This window comes from Notolabrus celidotus, chromosome 8 (genome assembly GCF_009762535.1).
Source record: "Notolabrus celidotus isolate fNotCel1 chromosome 8, fNotCel1.pri, whole genome shotgun sequence".
In the NCBI taxonomy this organism is placed as follows: Eukaryota; Metazoa; Chordata; class Actinopteri; order Labriformes; family Labridae; genus Notolabrus; species Notolabrus celidotus.
The window spans coordinates 13,661,398-13,681,132 of record NC_048279.1 but is presented as its reverse complement, the minus strand read 5'-3'; the positions used below and the strand labels follow the sequence as shown (position 1 = coordinate 13,681,132).

The 19,735-nt window shown below is 38.8% G+C and overlaps 1 protein-coding gene across 2 annotated transcripts in view; it reads left to right on the top strand.

Annotated features, from left to right (window-relative positions):
• ctnna1 (catenin (cadherin-associated protein), alpha 1) overlaps positions 1–19,735 on the top strand; it is an 82,392-nt gene that overhangs the window by 8,172 nt on the left and 54,485 nt on the right. For both annotated transcript variants that reach the window (XM_034690956.1, XM_034690957.1), the window contains exons 4-7: positions 6,193–6,359; positions 7,214–7,333; positions 8,899–9,168; positions 13,588–13,791. In XM_034690956.1, coding sequence (XP_034546847.1) covers positions 6,193–6,359; positions 7,214–7,333; positions 8,899–9,168; positions 13,588–13,791 — 761 coding nt within the window. The remainder of the gene's footprint in view (positions 1–6,192; positions 6,360–7,213; positions 7,334–8,898; positions 9,169–13,587; positions 13,792–19,735) is intronic.

Here is a 19,735-nt window from a genome sequence, read left to right as displayed (position 1 = left end):
TCTTTGTCTTGCCCTTCAGTCCCTGCCTGTGTCATTGTTCTCCTGCTGTTTAGTGTATCCCTTTGTGATATACATTTTAATTATTTCATTGTGCTCTCGGTGAGCCACAGTTAAGTGTTAGATGGATAGAAGTTTATTAAAGGAGTACCGATCACTATCTGCCCTCTGAAAATGGCCGTATTGATTTTGATCATGGGGGGAATAAGAGCCTGAAGGTGTTGGACTGTGTTTGAGGTCTGTGTTGTTGATCATTCGCACAAACGGCTGTAGATCAGATGGGGTGAAATGGTCAGACTGTTCTACACATCTTATGTTGCTGCTTTAAAGATCTCTTTTCTCACCACAGAAGTGCCTTGAGATATTTGACCTGTAATTCCTATGTGACAATACAGTTTCTTTATTGTAATAATGATGAAATGTTCTTCACTCATCTGTGAACTATTTATTAAAATGTCTAACTTTGTTGTAATGGAAGTCATTGTTAGTTGCAGCCCCTTTTGAAAGGACATTTTGTAAACTGCTGTGTACCTCGTTAAGGTATTTTCTTTTAAATGCGTTACATGATGAAAGGATGACAGTTGCTGCTTATGTAGGGCTGTTATAACCACCGTCCCCTCTGCTTCACACCCGTTTTTAGCTGTGTTTTTAGTGTGTCTGTTTGATTGGCTCAGTAGGCTTCATTATAACTGACAACGCAGTCTACACTGGCCCTGTAAAAAAAAAGAAGCCTTTCAAGCTCCAAGTTGTATTTTTTAAACTTGCTCAGGGTACTCCATTGATTTTGTACTGGGCTGTGAGCACTGTCAAAACTCTTCTAAGCATGCCGCACAACAATATTTTGGCAGAACAGATCCACTGGCCGAGCACTGACTCTTCTTACTCAGCCTGCAGCACTGTGAAGATGTTTCTCAAAGCTGTCCTCCGTCACCTGGTGACATAGGCTGTGAGGGACACGTTCCTTTTCATGAAAATATATGTCAATTTTGGTTTACTTGCCATTTGGTGAAAGCGTTTCATTTTGGAGCATCTGCAAAACGTGTAGGACATGGTAGATATGCTGACAAGCTAAAAACAACGCAGAGGCCATGCCAGGCTTAAATCAAAGAATTTTGCTTTGTGGCTTTATTGAAGAATCAGAATAGCACGCTGTTAAAGAAGTGTAGGTATCCTTCTAACCAGGGATATACATTTAAATTATTTACCGTGATCCATTTTTGGAAATGTTAACTATCAATTATCGATTCATCAATAAAAAACCATTATTATTCTTATGTCAAAAACAAGGCCAAATATGTTTTTTCCCTCTAAATTATATTTTCTACAGCAACGCAATGCATATCACTGATGGTATTGAATACGGGTACAACATGTTTAACACTGATTATCAATGATCAGGCTCATAAAAATATTATCCGCGGACATAGTCTTATAAAGTGAAGGCTCATACTACTAACCGAAAAGTACTTCAGACTCACAGTGTCCAGTGTTCTGCTCTACTCGTTCTTATTGAGAAAAATAAACCTGTATTTGATCAGGTGTCAGCCGGGAGCGCAACCGGATTATAATCAGTCCAGATGCAGAAAAGCTCAGACGGCTCTGATGTTGCTGGTCAGCAAACATAGCAATTCTCAACAGTCTGTTGGCTTTGTATCTAAAGGAGAGGAAATGTCCTGTTTAAAGTTGTCAACCCTTGTGTCTGTATCGTTGTAGGCAGCAGTTGCGCATTGATCCTCTTTAAAAAGCGCTCGTGGAGACCTGACGTACAGCCACAGCCGCCAGCTGAGCGTCTCCGCTGTGCGCAACACCTTTAACTCCTGAGTCCTAAAGCTCAGCATCCTTGGGTTATCTAAACTTCAACATTACAATGAAAGATGTATATTCTCCTCAGTGCTGGCAGAGCTTGATCATATTTACACATTGTTGACTTATTGACACTCACATTCTGTCAGTAGTTGTTGAAGGATTAGACTGAGAGTGCTAGCAGGCATACATGATGCTGGCTTTAGCAGAAGTTGGGTCACGTGTGTCCTGGCACAGGAACAAACACTTTTGTCTCCCAGGTTGTCAGATCACCGGCTACAAGGAGGGGAGTCTGCTGATGGCTGCTGATGTTTCCTTCACTAAGCCGGGTAGCTCACATTTTATTAGTCACTGAAGCTTCTCAGTCCACTCAAGCTTGTAGCTTGGCAACATTAACTTACAGTTAAACTGAACAGGGAGGATGCGTTTCTAACTCTGCAGCTTGTTGCTATGGATTCAAAGTGACTGGAGGGGAGAGTGGAAGTACACATTCAATTTCTCAAACAATGAATTTGAAGGATTTTTTTCAGCCAATAACTAACACTGATGTGCAAGTTAGTGCTTGTGACTAATTAAAAAAGTTTAATTACAGTTATTCACCTGCAAACATTTTTGATTCACTTAATGAACATGATTGTATTTGATTTTGATGAGTGCTTGGAGGCCTTAATGATAGTAGATTTGTATAATTACAAGAAGCATAATTATGAAAACTGCCATTCTTTATTAAGACAGGTCATGGAACATTTCCTCCCACTACTGTCTCTTATCAGAGGATATTTTGCTTTCCTCTATGTTCTGTAAATGTAGTGCTTTTGGACAAACTAACAATATTTGCAGAAAATCAGTTTTGATTTGATTTGATGTCTTTATTTCGAACATGTAAAAGTAAAATAGAAAAAACAAAACATACAAGTAAAAAAGAAGAAATAGTTATACAAAAAAACCCAAATCAGTTCCGTTAGCAAGCACTGAAACATTTTACTTTACATGTGCGAAGAGGAGTAGGAAGAAGTTAAAACTTATCTAATCCTACCCCTTTATTCACTATTTTCTTGCATTATACGAGAGCATTCACACAAAACAAATCTTCATCTCCTATCTTCATACTGACACCTACAATCAAAAGCAAACTCCTCGTGATTCTCAACACTTGTCTTCCTCCTTGTACCTCATGAAAATTACTTCTTTATACCTCTTCCTGAACTGGATGATGTTCTGACATTGCTGTAGCTCCATGTTGAGTCTGTTCCACAGTTTTACTCCACAGATTGAAATACAAAAGCTTTTCCTTGTGGTCTGAACACTCACCATCTTTAATCTTAACTTCCCTCTTAAGTTATAACCCCCCATCTCTTTCAGTTAAATTGTGATGGGCATGGTGTTATCATTTTGATGTGCGCTATGAGCAGATGTATACCGGTCTTTCTTACAAAGCAATGTTAAGAGTAGGGCTGGCCCATAAAACAATAACAATAATTATCTTAAAATCATTTTTCTCAATATAAATATAACAAATGTACAATAAGAATTTGATACGTTTCAACCTGTAATTACACTCTCGAACCACTGGAAAGGGAGGGGGCGCTAGTGTGTCTTAAATGCTAGTATCCACCCAACATTAAACAGAAGAAGTCAGCATTGAACAGCCAATCATGTCGCAGGGTGAGGGGTAAGCAGGTTTAAAGATGTTTGGAGTGGGATGTAAACACAGCTGAAACGAGGGACGGCGACAATGAAGGAAAGTCAAAACCTACCAGCTCAAAGCAGAGTGAAAATATGCTCAACAAGAAAGGCCACTAAACTTCATTAGTGAAGATATTTTGGCTACTTATTAGACTACTAAATCCCATATACAAGCTAAAACCTTCTGGTTTCACTCAGGAGAAAAAAAATCAGCCTTTAAATGATATAACAGAATTATTTTATATTTATTGTGAAAATGATCGGTATCGACGGATATGAAAAATGTTATTGTGATAGCATCTTTTTTAACATCACCCAGCTCTAGTAAAGAGCAAACATCTGAACAAAGTTGGGTTACCATTGTTTAAACACATCAATAGGGTATGAGCACCAAATCTGTAAAGCAAATGTTGATGTTCAGTAAGACCTCACACATGATGATACGTGGCATGTATACAAGTCATGTCAGCATAAACACAGATGGCATCATTGCACGCAGCAAATTATATCTGCTCAAGTTGAAGAAGTTCAATTCAGTGGAAATATGTATTACTCTGAGCTGCATGAAGGAGCAGGCAGAGACAAGGGCAGGAAAGATTGGTCCAGAGGATAAGAGGAGTTGGTATTTCTGATAAATCTGGAAATCTGTCCGCCTTAGCGCTCATGTAGAGTTGCATTTTGTTCTCACAGCCAGCCAACACAGGCGGAGGAATTCATCCATTTGTGTTCATCTGTGGTCAGGAAACACAGAAAACAGTCCTGCAGTCAAAGCCAAGAAGTCACTTAACTTTGTGTCTTAATACGGCTCAGTTTATCTTGTAATGAGAATGTGCACTTATGAAAAACACACCATTTCATTCAGCTTACTCTACAACGCTTACCCGGACAGTGTATAAGACTCAGTGCATATTTCAATCCATTTCCCAGTGTTGCCTTTTGTTACATGAAATATGATGCCACAACAGTCTGCTACATTCCTACTTAAATTCCATTGTTGTCTCTGAAAGCCTCCACAATTGTCTAAACTGCTTACCCTGTTTAGTTTCTTGGTGTCTGGAGTTGGTCCCAGCACACAGATGGTAAAAGAAAAAAACACACCCTCCATGGAAGCATGTTTTTCTGAGCACCACAGAGAACGTGTTGGATAAGATGGTAACAACTGCAGCCTGAACTGCTACTAAATCAGTGTTCAGTTGTCTTTTTTTTTTTTTACCAGAACACACTTATCACCGAGAGGAAATTATTCATGTTGCTGCTTGTCATCTGTTGTTTTCTCAGCCTCAATAGAGCTGAACTACATTGAAGGAAAGTGGACAACATAAGTGCTCGTCATCTCATTGGCATTGGATTTCTGAATGCGGGCACACTCTTTCTGTTATTGGGCATTCTTCTTTTTTCAAAGTTTGTTTTGGCTTTCCCTCCACTGAAGTAAACTATTTACAGATTTACTGTCTTGTTCATAATGTGAGCCCACAAAGTCCATTTGTGTGCTCAGTCAACTGTGTAGACCCATCCAATGCAGGACAAAGAATGGTGGTGGACACACCAGACAGTGAGCCCTTTGTATTGGCTTTGACCTCTTTTTCTTTTTTTTCCTCTGTTTTGTAGAGGGCTGTGTGTGCATGTCTGTGTGCAGGCACAGATTATTACTGGATATTGTGAGGTGTGTTTATCTTTGTCACTGTGTGTGACACGTGCTGACCTCTAGCGTGCAGAAAAATGAATCAGACTGTTGCCGCCCTTTTGCACACTCCTCTTTGTCTGAAATGAAGACTTCTGAGGCGATGGACTTCTGGTCTGGAACAGATTGCTGCTCTCAGATATTTCCTGCCACCTCTTATGGACCACCACTATTAACACTATATTTACTGCCATTAATACCAATGCTGCATCTTATAGTAAATAATGATAATATTAAGAATAGTTCATTTGCAAAAACAGTTAACTCACTTTTGAAAAATAAAAATATATATATAAACACATTTTTTTCAAATACTAGCTTTGGTATGATCAATCAACTGAGGTTTGGTGGCTTTGACTAAGTCAAAATGACTTTACTAATCAGAGGTATCTTGAAAATGTAACTATTAGGAATCTATATCAAAAGTTTTTGCAAATTAACTCTTCAGATGTACAACTGCAGTTATTCAGTGTTAATCATGGCCACCAAATAACACTGAATTACTGCCATGAACACTCATAGGTGTGCTTGTTAAGTATGATCCTCATACTTAGTCGAGGTTAGTCAGTGGTCCAAGACACCAAGAGAGACTATTTAACCCTATGTTCTAGATCTTTCTGTTAAAATTGATGTTTTCATTTGTCTTTAACATACAAGAATATCACTGTGCAGGTTTTCTTTAATTGGGTTAGGTTGACATTTTTGTATTGTATCTATGCTGACATTTAGATTACACATCATGTAATTTGTAGGCCTGTAATGTCAGTGCTTGTAAACCTTAATATCATTTGTTCAACCAGGTTAAGCATGCTGCATGAGGGCTGACTTTATGCATGTAGAAGTCAAACAGTCTGTCAAATAGACGTTACATTATTCCCTGTTCTGATTATGTTCCTAAGTTTTGTACATTTTAATGACTAATATTAACTAATCCAGACCTGTTGATGTGACATTTTGCACAGCTGAGTTTAAGTTCTACACTGCAGCTAAAGCAACATTTTCCTCTGTTTTGTATCTTTTCTCAGGTGACTCCATGCGGCAGGCTTCTGGAGAGTTTGCAGAAGACCCCTGCTCGTCTGTGAAGAGGGGCAATATGGTTCGTGCTGCAAGAGCCCTTCTGTCGGCAGTCACACATCTGCTGGTGTTGGCAGACATGTCGGATGTCTACAAACTTCTACTACAGCTCAAACTGGTGAGGAAGTAACATTACCTGTAGTTTTCCTGGTAGGTGTCCTTGAGTGCAGAGCAAGACGCCTTTAAATCAAATGTATTATTATTATTATTATTATTAAAATACAAAGGTCTGGTTACTTTGAACACTGCATGGTCCTCTCACGATTAAAATGAGCTGATAAATTGTTCACAGAATAAAGGTATCGAGGTTGATTCCATATTTTTTAATGGACTGAATAATCCAGTTCACCCAGTAGTTAAAACCCCCCCCCAAAAAAACACACGATTAGTGTTATGATACACAGAAAATCTTTAGTCTTGTGTTTTCTCAGTGAATGTCAAACACACTGTTTGCCATGCAGTGATCTTGTTATCTGCTGCTTCTACTACTTTTTATTTCGTCTTCAGTCGCTCACTCAAATACATCTGAGGTCAGAGAGAAGCTGTGCATAAGCGCTGAGCGTAGATAATCAAGTCAAACCAAATGGGCCAGATTTTTTGGAATAGCTCTTCCATGTTACCATGTCACAGCAATTAGCCCATGCTTACCTGGGTAAAAGAAGGGGTGGGTATCATCTTGACTAACTGCTTCCTTTTGTTACTATTTTTATCTATTTCACAGGAACTTTGAATTTTCTTGTTTAACCCATCAAATGTATGATAATGAAGAGATGTTTCCTCTTTCTACTTAAGCCACTTAAATAACATCTTCAGAGATTGGCTTGATTCGATTGCAATTTATTCTATTCTATGAAATCCTGATGTCTTCAAGACTGCATCACACATGCACATGATGAATCAAAGCAATCTTGTAGTAAAGCTTTGCACATTTTTGGAATGTTGTTGTTGACTTTTTTCATCCGTCTGTCACAGGTGGAGGACAATCTGATGAAAGTGCGCAATGCAGGAACAGAGCAGGACCTCGGGATCCAGTATAAAGCTTTGAAGCCAGAGGTGGACAAGCTGAATCTCATGGCTGCCAAGCGACAGCAGGTAGTGTACGATTTGCCGTATAGGGAATCAAAACAGGGCAATTGCATAGGAGCACAGGAAGATTCAGTCCTTATAGAGGGGCTGTGGGAGGTTATCACGTACATGAAAGGTCATATTAAAACATTTCTCCAGCACATGTACCAAATAAGAAGCAGATCAGTTGGAGGTAAAAGTGAAAAGAGGAGTGCTTCACGCCTAAGTATACGTATGGATGGTTGGTTTCAGTTTGCATGAACATGGTGTTTATCACCAAAATCAGTAAAGTGGTCTTGGAGTGCAAGAAAAGAGCACAAAGGCATGAATCCAAACAATTGCACTGTGAAGTGGTGCATTGTTTTTCTCCACTCTGGTGTAGGTGGTTGCCAACAGAGAAGTGCATTTCATAATGTGTTGTCTAAATAAAACAACTTATTTAGTTTCTTGGTGCACATCCAGGATTACACGTTGCTCTATTGCAGGAAACAACGGAAATGTATTGGATTAAGATTTAATTTGAAACTTGAATACCTGTGTCTTCACACAGTGCTGCCATCAACACATCCTTAAAACAACATGCCATTTTCAGTGATGTGCACAAATACTAATTACAAAACAAACAAACATTAGGTTTGGACTTGTTTTGTAAATACAGTTTGTAACTTACATTGCACAGCTTTGTCATATCTGAGCTATAACACATGCACAAGCAGTGTTTTTATAAAACTCCCTCTGTGTAGTTTGTCTGCCCACTTCCACAGTGTCTTACTATACTGAGAACAGTGATATTATCAGCAGTTTGTAAACCAGTTTTACTAATACACATCTTAAATCTAGAAACAGGTCACTAGTATTGTGATACTGTGTACAGTGAGGATTTCCTTTTGTAACTTGAGGTTGACTAAATGTTTGAATGACGCTGCATTACATAACACTGTTGTAACAGTATCAAGTACAAGCGTCATGCTGTTAAAGCATTCAAACAACACCTTCACACCCAGCCAAGAAAAGATAGTTCTTGATCTCCTCATTCCCCCCTTTGTAAATGGGAAACTTGCCAAATAATCACTGATGATTCTGTAAAGAAACGACTTTGACTCGTAATTTCCGTGGGTAGCCAAATGTATTTAACCAAAGTGATGCTGGAAGTAATGATGCTTAAAGGCTGTTTTGTTTTCTCAGTGAATGTCTGAAGAATTAGTGGAAGTAGTGGAGGGGAGGCTTTAGTCTTGTGTGTGTGCAAGCCCCTTTTTATGTCATAAATCTATGCCAGTGATCACTATCTCTCCTCCTCCCTCCTATGAAGATGTAATTGCAATATAATGCTGAGGTCTGAATAGCAACGCATTAAATTGCAAAGGCATATTATAATGGCCTGATTATGACTGTGTTGTGTTACCGCAGGGGACAGAAATAAATCTGGGTCATCCAGAACAAACTCTGTCGCACTTAGTGTCTCTGTAAGGGTATGACTGGCCCATTCTGAATCTAAAGTAGATTACTACCCAGCCCCCTGTAAGCATCCCATCTTCCAGTTAACCTTTTTTTAATCCTTTCTTTTAACGTTCCTTTTCATCTCATCCTGCTAGGAGCTAAAGGATGTCCACCACAAGGACCAAATGGCTGCCGCCCGCGGGGTTCTGCAGAGGAACATCCCCATGCTGTACACAGCGTCCCGTGCTTGCCTGCAGCACCCTGACGTGGCAGCCTACAAGGCCAACCGTGACCTGATCTACAAGCAGCTGCAGCATGCCGTCTCAGGCATTTCTAACGCTGCCCAGGCTACTACCACTGAAGATTCAGCACTCAGTCAGCCAGCAGGAGGTGGAGAGCTCGCCTACGCCCTCAACAATTTTGATGTAAGTCAAATGAGTGGTTTACTAGTCACAGCCTATTTGTGTTTTTCTTTCATCCCGCCAGAGATCTGATGGATTAGTAAATATCATGCACTTTATGGTCATCCTTTTCACGACATAAACAAAGCTCAGTTCTGAAGGTAGAGTAAAATATATAATTAGTAAAAGCTACACGAGGACAAGTCAGGAAGGTTATTCTTAGGTCATATTTTAGTTTACGGAACTTAAACAACTGAATCATAAAATGACCAAAACCCTGGAAGGGCTTGGGGAAGAGGTGGAAATTAGGACGAGAAATGAGGAAAAAAATGGGACATGGCTTTGGGACACTTTGAACATGTTCTTGAGTCATTGCTCCTTTTACTTCTTGATAACTCTGTGTTAAATGAAGGAGATTTTACCTACTGTAGCTTTCAAAAAACACTTAAATAACACTAGTATAAAAAACTGAGTTCACATGAATAAAGGTTAACATTTTTTTCCAGTATTTGCTGAACTTTCTCTACTGTCGAGCTATAGAATACAGTGGAAGCATAACATTTCAGCATTCATTTCATGCAGAGGTGAGAAGGTTTACACAAAATCCCTGTGTTGCAAACAAGAGTGTGCTTCATATTGGCATTTGAAAAACAGAAAACCTAATCTACAAAAGAACCTTACATATTGCTCTTCAGTCTCTCTGACATTAATGCTTTTAAACCTGTGTATTTCTTTCTTTGTATCTGTGTCAGACTTCATCTCAAAGATCTCATGTGAAAAGAATGATTCTTTGAGGTGTTTTGATGGAACTTAAAATGCCTATATGTGCAGAATGCCAGTCATCATAATAATATTATTAGAAAACAACATGAAGAAAACAGCTGGATAAAACATCCAATTAATCACCTTAATACAGCATGGGGTGATAAATGCAAAGATCATTAACCTGATTGTTCCTTTTTTTCTCACTGCCACTGATTTCAGTCAGATATGTAGAGCACCTTTTTATTTTCAGGAGATTTATTCAAAAGCAGAAAGCTACAAAAGAGACTACACATCATCGCTGACAAATTAGACCCTTTCAGTGAGCTCTATAGAAGTTTCCATTGTTTCCTTTTTAGTTTGCACATTACTTGTCCTGTGTTCATCGGCTGTTTTGTCATTTACAAAGCAGCAGTGTGTAACCTGATGATTTGCTCCTGCTGGGACATTGTTTGCCGGGTGATTGATGGAATCTAAATGCTCATGTTTTACCTGCCCTTGGCCATATGACACACTGTTAAATTTGTTATGGCTTTTTGCAGACATCTTAATAAGGGTAGTTATAGCAACCTGAGGATGTTGTGTTGGGGAAGCATTGAAAGCAAGTGTTTGGATGGTGTACCCAAGGGGGGGGAACATATTCTTTTTTGATAGGTTATTACTTTTTACATCTTTTTAACAACTGGAACTCCGTTAACCAGCTGTCCAGTGTCACACTTTCAATTTTGCCTTTCGTGTTTAATTTGAAAACATGACTGCTGTCATAGGATCTAAGTGACTGTCACTTTTAAAATCAGAAAATGGAAAAGTTCTCTCAAAGCCCTCTCTTGTTAATGTCCATCTAAAAAATGTGACACCCTGTAATCACAGAAACCTTGTTTCTTTCCAATTATATTCCACCGAGCCTGTAATGAAGCCGAGTTCAAGCTTTATTGAAACAGATTCTCACTTTGTTTGAAGTCAAGTGAAAGCCTGTCAAGAAAATTGAGCCTTAAAAAAACCTCCTCCATGTTTCTGTTTAAGCCACAGTGTGGAGGTTTGTGAGGGTCAGTGCCAAAGCAGACTGCTGCTAGAGCTCAGGTTTTCTGGGCTGCTGCCATTATAAACTAACTACTTCAACTTATACAGTCACTGACAAGGGTTTTTTCTCTTATCCAACTTTTATGTGTTGAAGCTTTTATGATTCAAATCATTTTTTTCTTTTCAACTCTTACATAACAAGGAAGCCTCTTGAGTGAGGTGTCAGAGATTTTTCCACAATGGAAGCATTTTGGAGGTATCACAAGGTTTCATTACATAGTTTGGTGCCAGTATGCTTCAGCTTCTTTAAGATAAGATAAAATAATCCTTAATTTGTCCCACAATGGGGAAATTTAAGTTTCACAGCAGCAAAGTAGACAGTGCAAAACAGTATAAAGCAAACAAGAGCATATATAGCAATTATTAAAAAGTTATTAGCAATTAAAATTAAAGAAGTAAAAAAAGCATATCTTACAACACGTATACACAACTAAAGTAAATTTACAAATATTTACAAAACCAGTGACTCAGTGAAAACTGTACACAGACTTGTAGCATTGTATAAAACAATGTACAGAACAGAACTGAGAAGATCGGTAGAAAGACGTATTGCACATGTAAAGAGAGAGGGATGAAGTGAGATGAAGTAATTATTGCACGTTAATAAATAGATGTGGGAAATATTGCACTTGAGTCCGTTTTGGTGACGTTATTGTTATTGGTTATGGAGTCTGACCACTGCAGGAAGAAAAGACCTGCAGTATCTCTCCGTGAGACACCGCGGGTGAAGAAGTCTGAAGAAAAGTCTTTTTGTTGGTGAATATGCTAACAGTTAGTAGCTTTTAGCAATACTGATTAAAACATTATTTAAGCTTCCTAAGTAGCAAACGTGATACGAAGGCCCTGAGAACACTTGTTATCAAGAAAGTCTGGCTTCCCATTAGTCCTAATACTGTATGTAAAACTAGGCAAATCTGCTCTTAACTATTTTTAACAACACAAAGCTCATGCCTACAGGCAAAGAGAGATTGTACATTTCACTTTGCAGGTTACTTTACCCACTAGACTTCCCGTGAAAGTGTTGGAAACAGATTTACAAGGTTTTGTATTATAGAATCGTCTGATGTCAGGCTTTTCAGACTAAGTGGATTACAGTCATGGAAATTTATGTTAAAGTGTTAGAAACTATAAAAGCATCTGTCTCCAATGACAGCTGGTGAGCCAAAAGATTAATCTACATAAAATAAGTGTCAACAATGCAGTCTCTCAGATGTGTTGCATCAGTGATTATTTTATAGGCAGCCGTGCAGAAAGTCACTCCCCCAAAGACGGGCATGCAGACCTTTCCAGAGGAGCTACTTTGTGATGCCTAATTTCAAGTGCATAGAAAAAAAAATTAGCAAATGAGTCAACCCCCCCAATTCTCTGTCTCTCTCTCTCTCTCTGGCTCTGTGTTTCCTCCTCCGTGTCTCTCTCGTGTGCCTGTTGCCATGGTGATATGACACGCAAGCAGAGGAGGTCAGATGAGACCGAGTGGAGGGGGCTGGAGGTGGCTGTGATAGAGGGCGGGCTGCCTAATAAACCACACTTCTGACAGCTGAATTGTTGAATATTTTGTAGCCATAAAGGCCTCTGTGAAAGTGCAAGAGTTTGTCTGTCATTTGGGAAGTTGGCTTTCTTTCTTTAGCTGACACCAGCGTCATGGTGATACCTTAACCCTGCGCAGCGCCTCTCCAGCATGTCAACTAGTTGCCTCTCGCAGCAGGCCTGCCCGTGTGAAATCAGACATTTAAGTGTTCTCTCTCATCCTGCAGATATGAAAGAGAGGAGAGGAAGTTACTGTTGCTCGTCTGTGACTCAAATGAAAGGCAGTAAAGGCCATTGTTTAAAGACCTTTCACGAAAGGGGTTATATATTTATAAATAATTACATATTTATAGGCTCAAAGGTTTTCTGAAATGGATCTTGTAGTCTACATTATAAAAATAGAACAACTTTTCCCTCATTCTTTTTATTTTGTTGCCTCAGAGCAGAACTCTGTTGCTGTATATTTGCAATTCCTGATGAATCCCTGACATTTTTTGCTGTGTTTTCTGCAGTCACTGCACTGAGAGTCTCTTTTAAAGCTGTATTGATAAGTCATAAAACTGTGTATCAGCAGGGCAGAAGTGCAAACTTTGTCTTGGTTACATGGGCTCTGACTCAGGTTTATAAATTGGCTTTTGTCTGTTATGTTTGAAATGCATAAGAAAACAGTCCTGACTCCAATTCAGAAAAGACAATGATAAAATGTCTTTAATATCATTTATACTTCACTATTACCAAACTGTATTTATAAACTATTAACTGTTAACGTGAACAGCACTCTACTCTCTGTCATCTTCTCCATTCGCACTGAAAATATATTTGGTTTGAAGCTGTAGCCTCTGTGATGTTTTCACTCCTTTGGCCCGTGGATACTCAACAAGCTGCAAAGAATATTCTCCTCTCGGTTTTCAAGCCACCAATCTTGTCAATAAGTCAAATCAACCCTCCCCCTGTCTCTACACCTCTCTCCCTCTCTCTCTCTCTCTGGGCTTGGAGAGTGAGACATTAGTGTAACATGATGACCTAAAGTATACTTCTACCTGTGTAATTTCCCCTCTGACCTTTTCCTTACAGAAACAAATCATCGTGGACCCCCTGGCGTTTAGCGAGGAGCGCTTCCGTCCATCCCTGGAGGAGCGCCTCGAGAGCATTATCAGCGGTGCTGCCCTCATGGCCGACTCATCATGCACACGTGATGACCGCAGGGAGCGCATTGTGGCCGAATGCAACTCTGTACGCCAAGCTCTTCAGGATCTTCTGTCCGAGTACATGGGCAATGTAAGTGTGATCTTTCAATTTCACCACATAATTCACACTTACTAATAAAAAACAATACACTTTGAAAGCTTGTTTACCTCAAACATCTATCTTGAACCTTGTAAACTTTGTAGATTTCGTTAAGTATATATTTGCATTCTTCTGCAAAGACTCATTTACACGTTCTTGGTAGACAATCAAGACTTTGCATCAGTCACTTAGCTTTCTGTATATCCTGAAGAAACAAGAACTGTTCAATTACAAAGAGTAAACAACTTTGCCCTCTACTAAGAGTTAACTACATACATCTGTTGCACTTACCTCTACATATGAACCCTATTGTTACTCATCCTTTGTTTGGGAAGTAAATGGCTTGCTTATAAACAATGACACAGCTCATATTGACCTTTCACCAGCACACACCTGCCTGTTACATAATTAATCTGTGGGAAGTGTTTCTCTTTGTGAGAGACATTAGTGTTGTTCGGATATACAATTTCCAAATGGTTCATTCATTCCCTGTTTCGACAAACCATTGATGAGGCTGTGAATGAAGAATAAGCGTTTCCACTTTGTGTTATTATACATCAATCCTACTTTTAAGCTTGCTGTCAATATCAAAATCACAGTGATTAATTGGTTGAAGCGCATATTGATCTAAGGTAATATCTAGCTTCATCTTACTCAACAAAAAACAACCCCCAACACAGCTCTACCTTTAAATACTTGAATCTACTGATTGTTGGGTAAAAGTGATAGCTAGGTTTGGAGTTTGCCAATTCTTCACAAAAGATATTAGATTTGTACACCGAGGAAGAAGTCCCTGAGACGCTTAACCGAGGGCCCAATGGGAACCTCTGGGGAGAAAAGCAGCCGCAGGCACACGACTTAAATGCCTCTGTGACTAGCAGGTTATGTGACATGCGGGATAGTGGTTGTGACTTTAGCTGGATTTGATGTGGACTAGGTTGTATCCTCTAGTAAGGTTTTAAGCCACTCTATGGTGGTACTTCTCGGATAAGCTTTTATTGTGAGAGCTTTACACATTCCTGTGTAGTGCCTCTGTAAAACTGCAAGGTTAGCTGGGTACAGTGTTTTCAAAGGCTTGTAATAAACTGATCAGATCCAAGGCCCTATTTCACACCCATCCACATCAACTATAAATGTCCCCATTAGCTTCATTAAGATATCTGATCACATATATTTGTGTTTACCTTTTTATGTGTTAATACTTTTGTAGTTAAGTGGTTATTCCCGAAATAACAAATGCACATAAAGATCTGCATTATAACACGTTATACTCTGAAAGTCAACAGCTTTTCTAACCCTGCACAAACTCATAAACAAAATGCATTTATGAAGTATGAGTGAGGCATTTTGTCAATTTCACAATCTGTACTCCTGCCCATGCACATCAGTGCTCTCTCACCCAGTCAGGTCATTCAGTGATTGAACAGATCAGAGATCACTGCAGCAGATTAGTGCAGTTCTTTTCAAAGAACTTGTGAGACTTGTAAGGCATGTCGAAATCTCTTTTTACTGTGTTTAGAAACTCTAGCTGCCACTTTCAAACAGCTGCACCCAGCCTTTCTGAAATCAGATAGCTATTTGGTTCAACCAATATGTATGAAGTGTAAGTAACTCTGTAGTGCAAGCAAAATGGGGTCAAACTGATTCTGTTCACACTGAGTATATTGTATTACATTATGTTCAACAAATGATAAGCTCCTACGCCATTAAATTCAACATTACTTTTCAAAGGTGAGAGATGAAATCGGGCGACTATCCAAGGTTTTTTTAAACCTGAAAATTATGAACTTGGATATCGTTCTACCTGTAGTGGGTCTCATTTTCTAACCCTTCAGCCACACAAATTAGACGCTGCCATCTCCAGATGACAGGAGCTCATATATATATATATATATATATATATATATATATATATATATATATATATATATATATATATATATATATATATATATATATATATTACAGTATCCTCAATGGTTGCATGGTTTGATGTGCTGCATGGAGGATTCAAAGCTTTTTATATTTTTCAATTAAACCGAAAGTAAATAGATTTGTATTTCTTCACATTATTCTCTCCATAAAAGGCACATTCCACATTAAAACTAGATTAAGCGTGGTGTGTTAGGGAGGGAAAATGGCTTTGCTTACCATAATTATGTGGCAGAAAAGCATATTTGATCCAGAGTTAGCAAATGAAGCTAACTGAGTGTGAACCCATACTACACAGTTAAATCCTCTTAGATTCCATCCAGATTTGTTATCAGCTGTTGCTGGCTATGAAGTCACTTCTAAAGTAAATCCTTTTCTTCAGATGATTAGTCTGCAAAGTCAATATGTGATGAAAGGATTAGAGAAAATTGTTCATTTCTATTCATGAAATTCATTCAGCACTCTTTGATGATATAGATTTGGAAACAGAAAATGTGAGTTTTTGTTTTTGTTGAACTATTAACCACCCAAAGAAACAACAAGAATCCCTTCATGTTTTCTGTGAGTTAAGCGTTAGACTTGTGTCTACCACTTCTACAAATGCCCATATCATTTTACCTAAAAGTATTGTCACTTGAATGGAGAGCATTCAAATATAATGGATGTTTTTGTGCTTCCAGTTCCTAGAAGTTGCCCAAGAGCTCAGATCAGTAGAAATCTCTTGTTGTCTGTGTTGCTACATGTGTGAGGGAAAAGCGATGATTCAAAAACTATGATGATTGATCCAGTGTGTCATTCGGCTTCTTTGTGCTCCCCATCAGAATTCTCCTGTCTCTGTTTGGACAGCTCTGTGTAACCACCTCCTAAAAATCCAACATTATCTAACAGCCCAATTTCAGTGTGTGCCAGTCATCCAGAGACATTTCATTGCGGTGGCGATGCATTGTTTATTACTATCTATGAGCTTGAACTTTATGTGTTCTCTGCTGTTCTCGCTGGCTTATAGAGGTGAAAACATAAATTGCACAGCTTGCCCGTTTCGTTTTTAAAGTGTTCTACTCGTCCCGTGGATGTAATGGATGTCTGGTCAGGCAGGATTTGATTGTAGAACAAGTTTTAACACTCATCCACACACTCAGCAGTCCTTCTGCCAGAGCACAAATATCCAAGGATGCAAATGCTGTTTTCCAATTTGTTCAGATATCTGCTATAGGCTTACGTCGGCTGATAACTTGTAGCTTCCCTTGCCTGTCTCAATACCTACAGTAATAGTCCGTCCAAGCCAGAAGGCTAACCTTACATTATCTAAATAAAGTATTTTGTAGCTCTGTATGTTACATAATAAATAGGCCAATCTAGAAGTGGCACATTCAGTGCATGGCTGCTGGACCGTTGGATTTATTTTGGCAGAGTGTTGGACAATGTCCTAAGCCTGCCTGCTTAATAATTGGGCAAATGGGTTTTCTATGTGAACCCAACAAAAATCTGTTTCTCTCAGGCTCTTAGCCAAACTCACCACGCACTGCCACAAAAATCTTTTAAGTAGTTTTAAAGGGTTAATATAGAGGAGCAGATAAACATACAGGGCCAAAAAACACACCCTCCCAGCAGATAATGTGCTGCATACAGAACGTTAAGATGCTTAACATGCTGAACATGACAAATTAATTCTTGTTAAAAACAGGGAAGCTTTACTTTGTAATAGTGCAGTAGAAATCTGGTCATTCCAGTATACAGATGGCCAATATTTTTTTGTAATACTTCACACAGATGTTAATGGATTAATCCTGTTTATTTATTTTTTGCTAAAATGAAATGTTGAGTCATCTTTTGCTTGGAATCAGTGGTTTGCATTAGGTTAGAGAAATGAAATGTGTTTTTTGGTGGACATTTGAATGACTGTCTTATGTTGCACGATTTAAAAGGAGAATTAGCACAAGAACCATCTTGAAGTTTAAACTATCGAGGAGCTGTTAGTTGTTACATTAATAACCTGATGATGGATAAAAGGTCAGCAAACGTATAACAAATACGAACACACTGTTGTTGTTTTTACTGGACTTAATGGACATATTGATACACTCATATCAGTGAATGTATATGTTTCATTTTCTCTCAATACTTCCCCGCACGTGATCCGGTGACAAAGCCATAGTTTGCTCTCATTGCTCACTGAGAACACTGCCAGTTTATTTTAAGGCTTCAGGCCGTTCATGCAACATTTCTGTTTTGCTTCAAAACAAGTTTTCTACTTCACTGGACTTGTCCACGCCACTCATGTAACTCTCAACGAGTTGAGAACTTGGGTTCGCAGAGAGAGACATCTCGTCACGGCAGTGATGGTGAGTGGTCATGACAGTGGGTTTGCCACTCATTTGGCCAGATGAAGTAAACATATGACAAACAAAAAATATATCATTTTCTATAATGTGCATTCAGTGGCACTGCATATCCTCTGAGACCCTTGGCTGCCATATAGTTAGTAAGAGAGAGAGGAGGTTAATTCAACATGGTGCCTTAAACAAATGACAGATAGTGTGACTGGTAACTTCAGAGTGTCTGTGATGAAGGTTGACACACTAAACAAACCTCACTCTGGCTCAATGAGGACGTGTGTGCTGCTGTTCCGTAGCACGGCTGTAGAGGTGGTATGAAATATGTAATTCATTCAGGACCTCCTTCAGCACATCATACCAAATGAGCGCATACTTAACAATGATTTTGCTGGGGATATACTGTATGTGGCATATTGTGATTGTGGATGGTGCACTGCAAGTCATTAAACAATATGTTGCCATTACAGCATATGGGTTTACAATCTCAGCTGAGGCAGTTGGATGGACTCCTAACTCATTCTCTTTCTTCCTCCCGTCCCTTCTGCTTCCTCAGTCCCTCAGGCTACAAGTTGTGTTTATCCCTCTTCTCAGCTTTTCTTCCTCTCCTTCATCTGTTGAAAGAAATCCTGTCAGACATCCCGAACATCACCATCTTTTTATTGAGAAAAATTTCAAGGATAGAAACTTTTGCAGCTTTGTTCGTAAACCTTCACTAGCTGCTGTGTAGACTGCTGTTGGGTGAATCTGTTGCAGCAAGTTTTCTAACAAATGTATGTACCTGTCCTACATAGTATGCACGGAAATGGAAGAACTTCTCTCAGTTTTAGAGGTGTCACTTTAAGGGATTTGCTCATTTCCATAGGTTTTTAAAATGTTGAATGTTTTTTGATAATTAGAACAAATATTAGTGTCACTTTGAGTCTTTTTTAATGCCTGCTCTTTGGTCCAATACCAAACACATTTCCCCCATAAGCAATAAGGTCTGTTTAATTAAGGCATATTACAAATTATATTACTCTTGTAGGTCTCAAGGCACAACTGAGCATTTCATTAATAAGTAAAAAACAAACCCTAATTAAAGTCAGTTTGATTTCACATAGAACAATTATTACAATAATACAAACATTTAGTACGGAGGCTTTTAAGAGTTTTTAACATGTCCTTGTTATTTTTGATTAGTTTTTTATTAGCTCTCAGTTTGATCTCGCCAAGCTTTGGGTTGTGCAGCTAATTTACTTAATAACTGTTAATCAGAAGTAGAATATATAAGTCGACTTAAAACCAGTAAATGCTTTCATATTTACTGACCTTGCAAGTTATGTCACACAGGTAATAGTTCACATCATCACAGGGTGACGTGAACTACATTTTTTCGCAGTGCACTCTTTAGGGTTATTTGAGAGAATATGGGACTATATATTCACTGGTGAAGTGTATGAGGTGTTATGAGGTTAAAGGCTGACTCTGAGTTATGGGCGGCAGAATTGTGTCTAAATATGTATGGCTTCATTCTGTGTGGAGTGCATGGATGTCCTGTTTTTTTCCGTTTTTCCTGGAGTGGAAATGATGTACTCTCTAATGATGATCATTTAACGAGACCAGTCCTTGTCTACTCGACCAATGAAGAGTAAAGATGGGTGGGGGAATTGTTGCCCTAGCACTGCCGC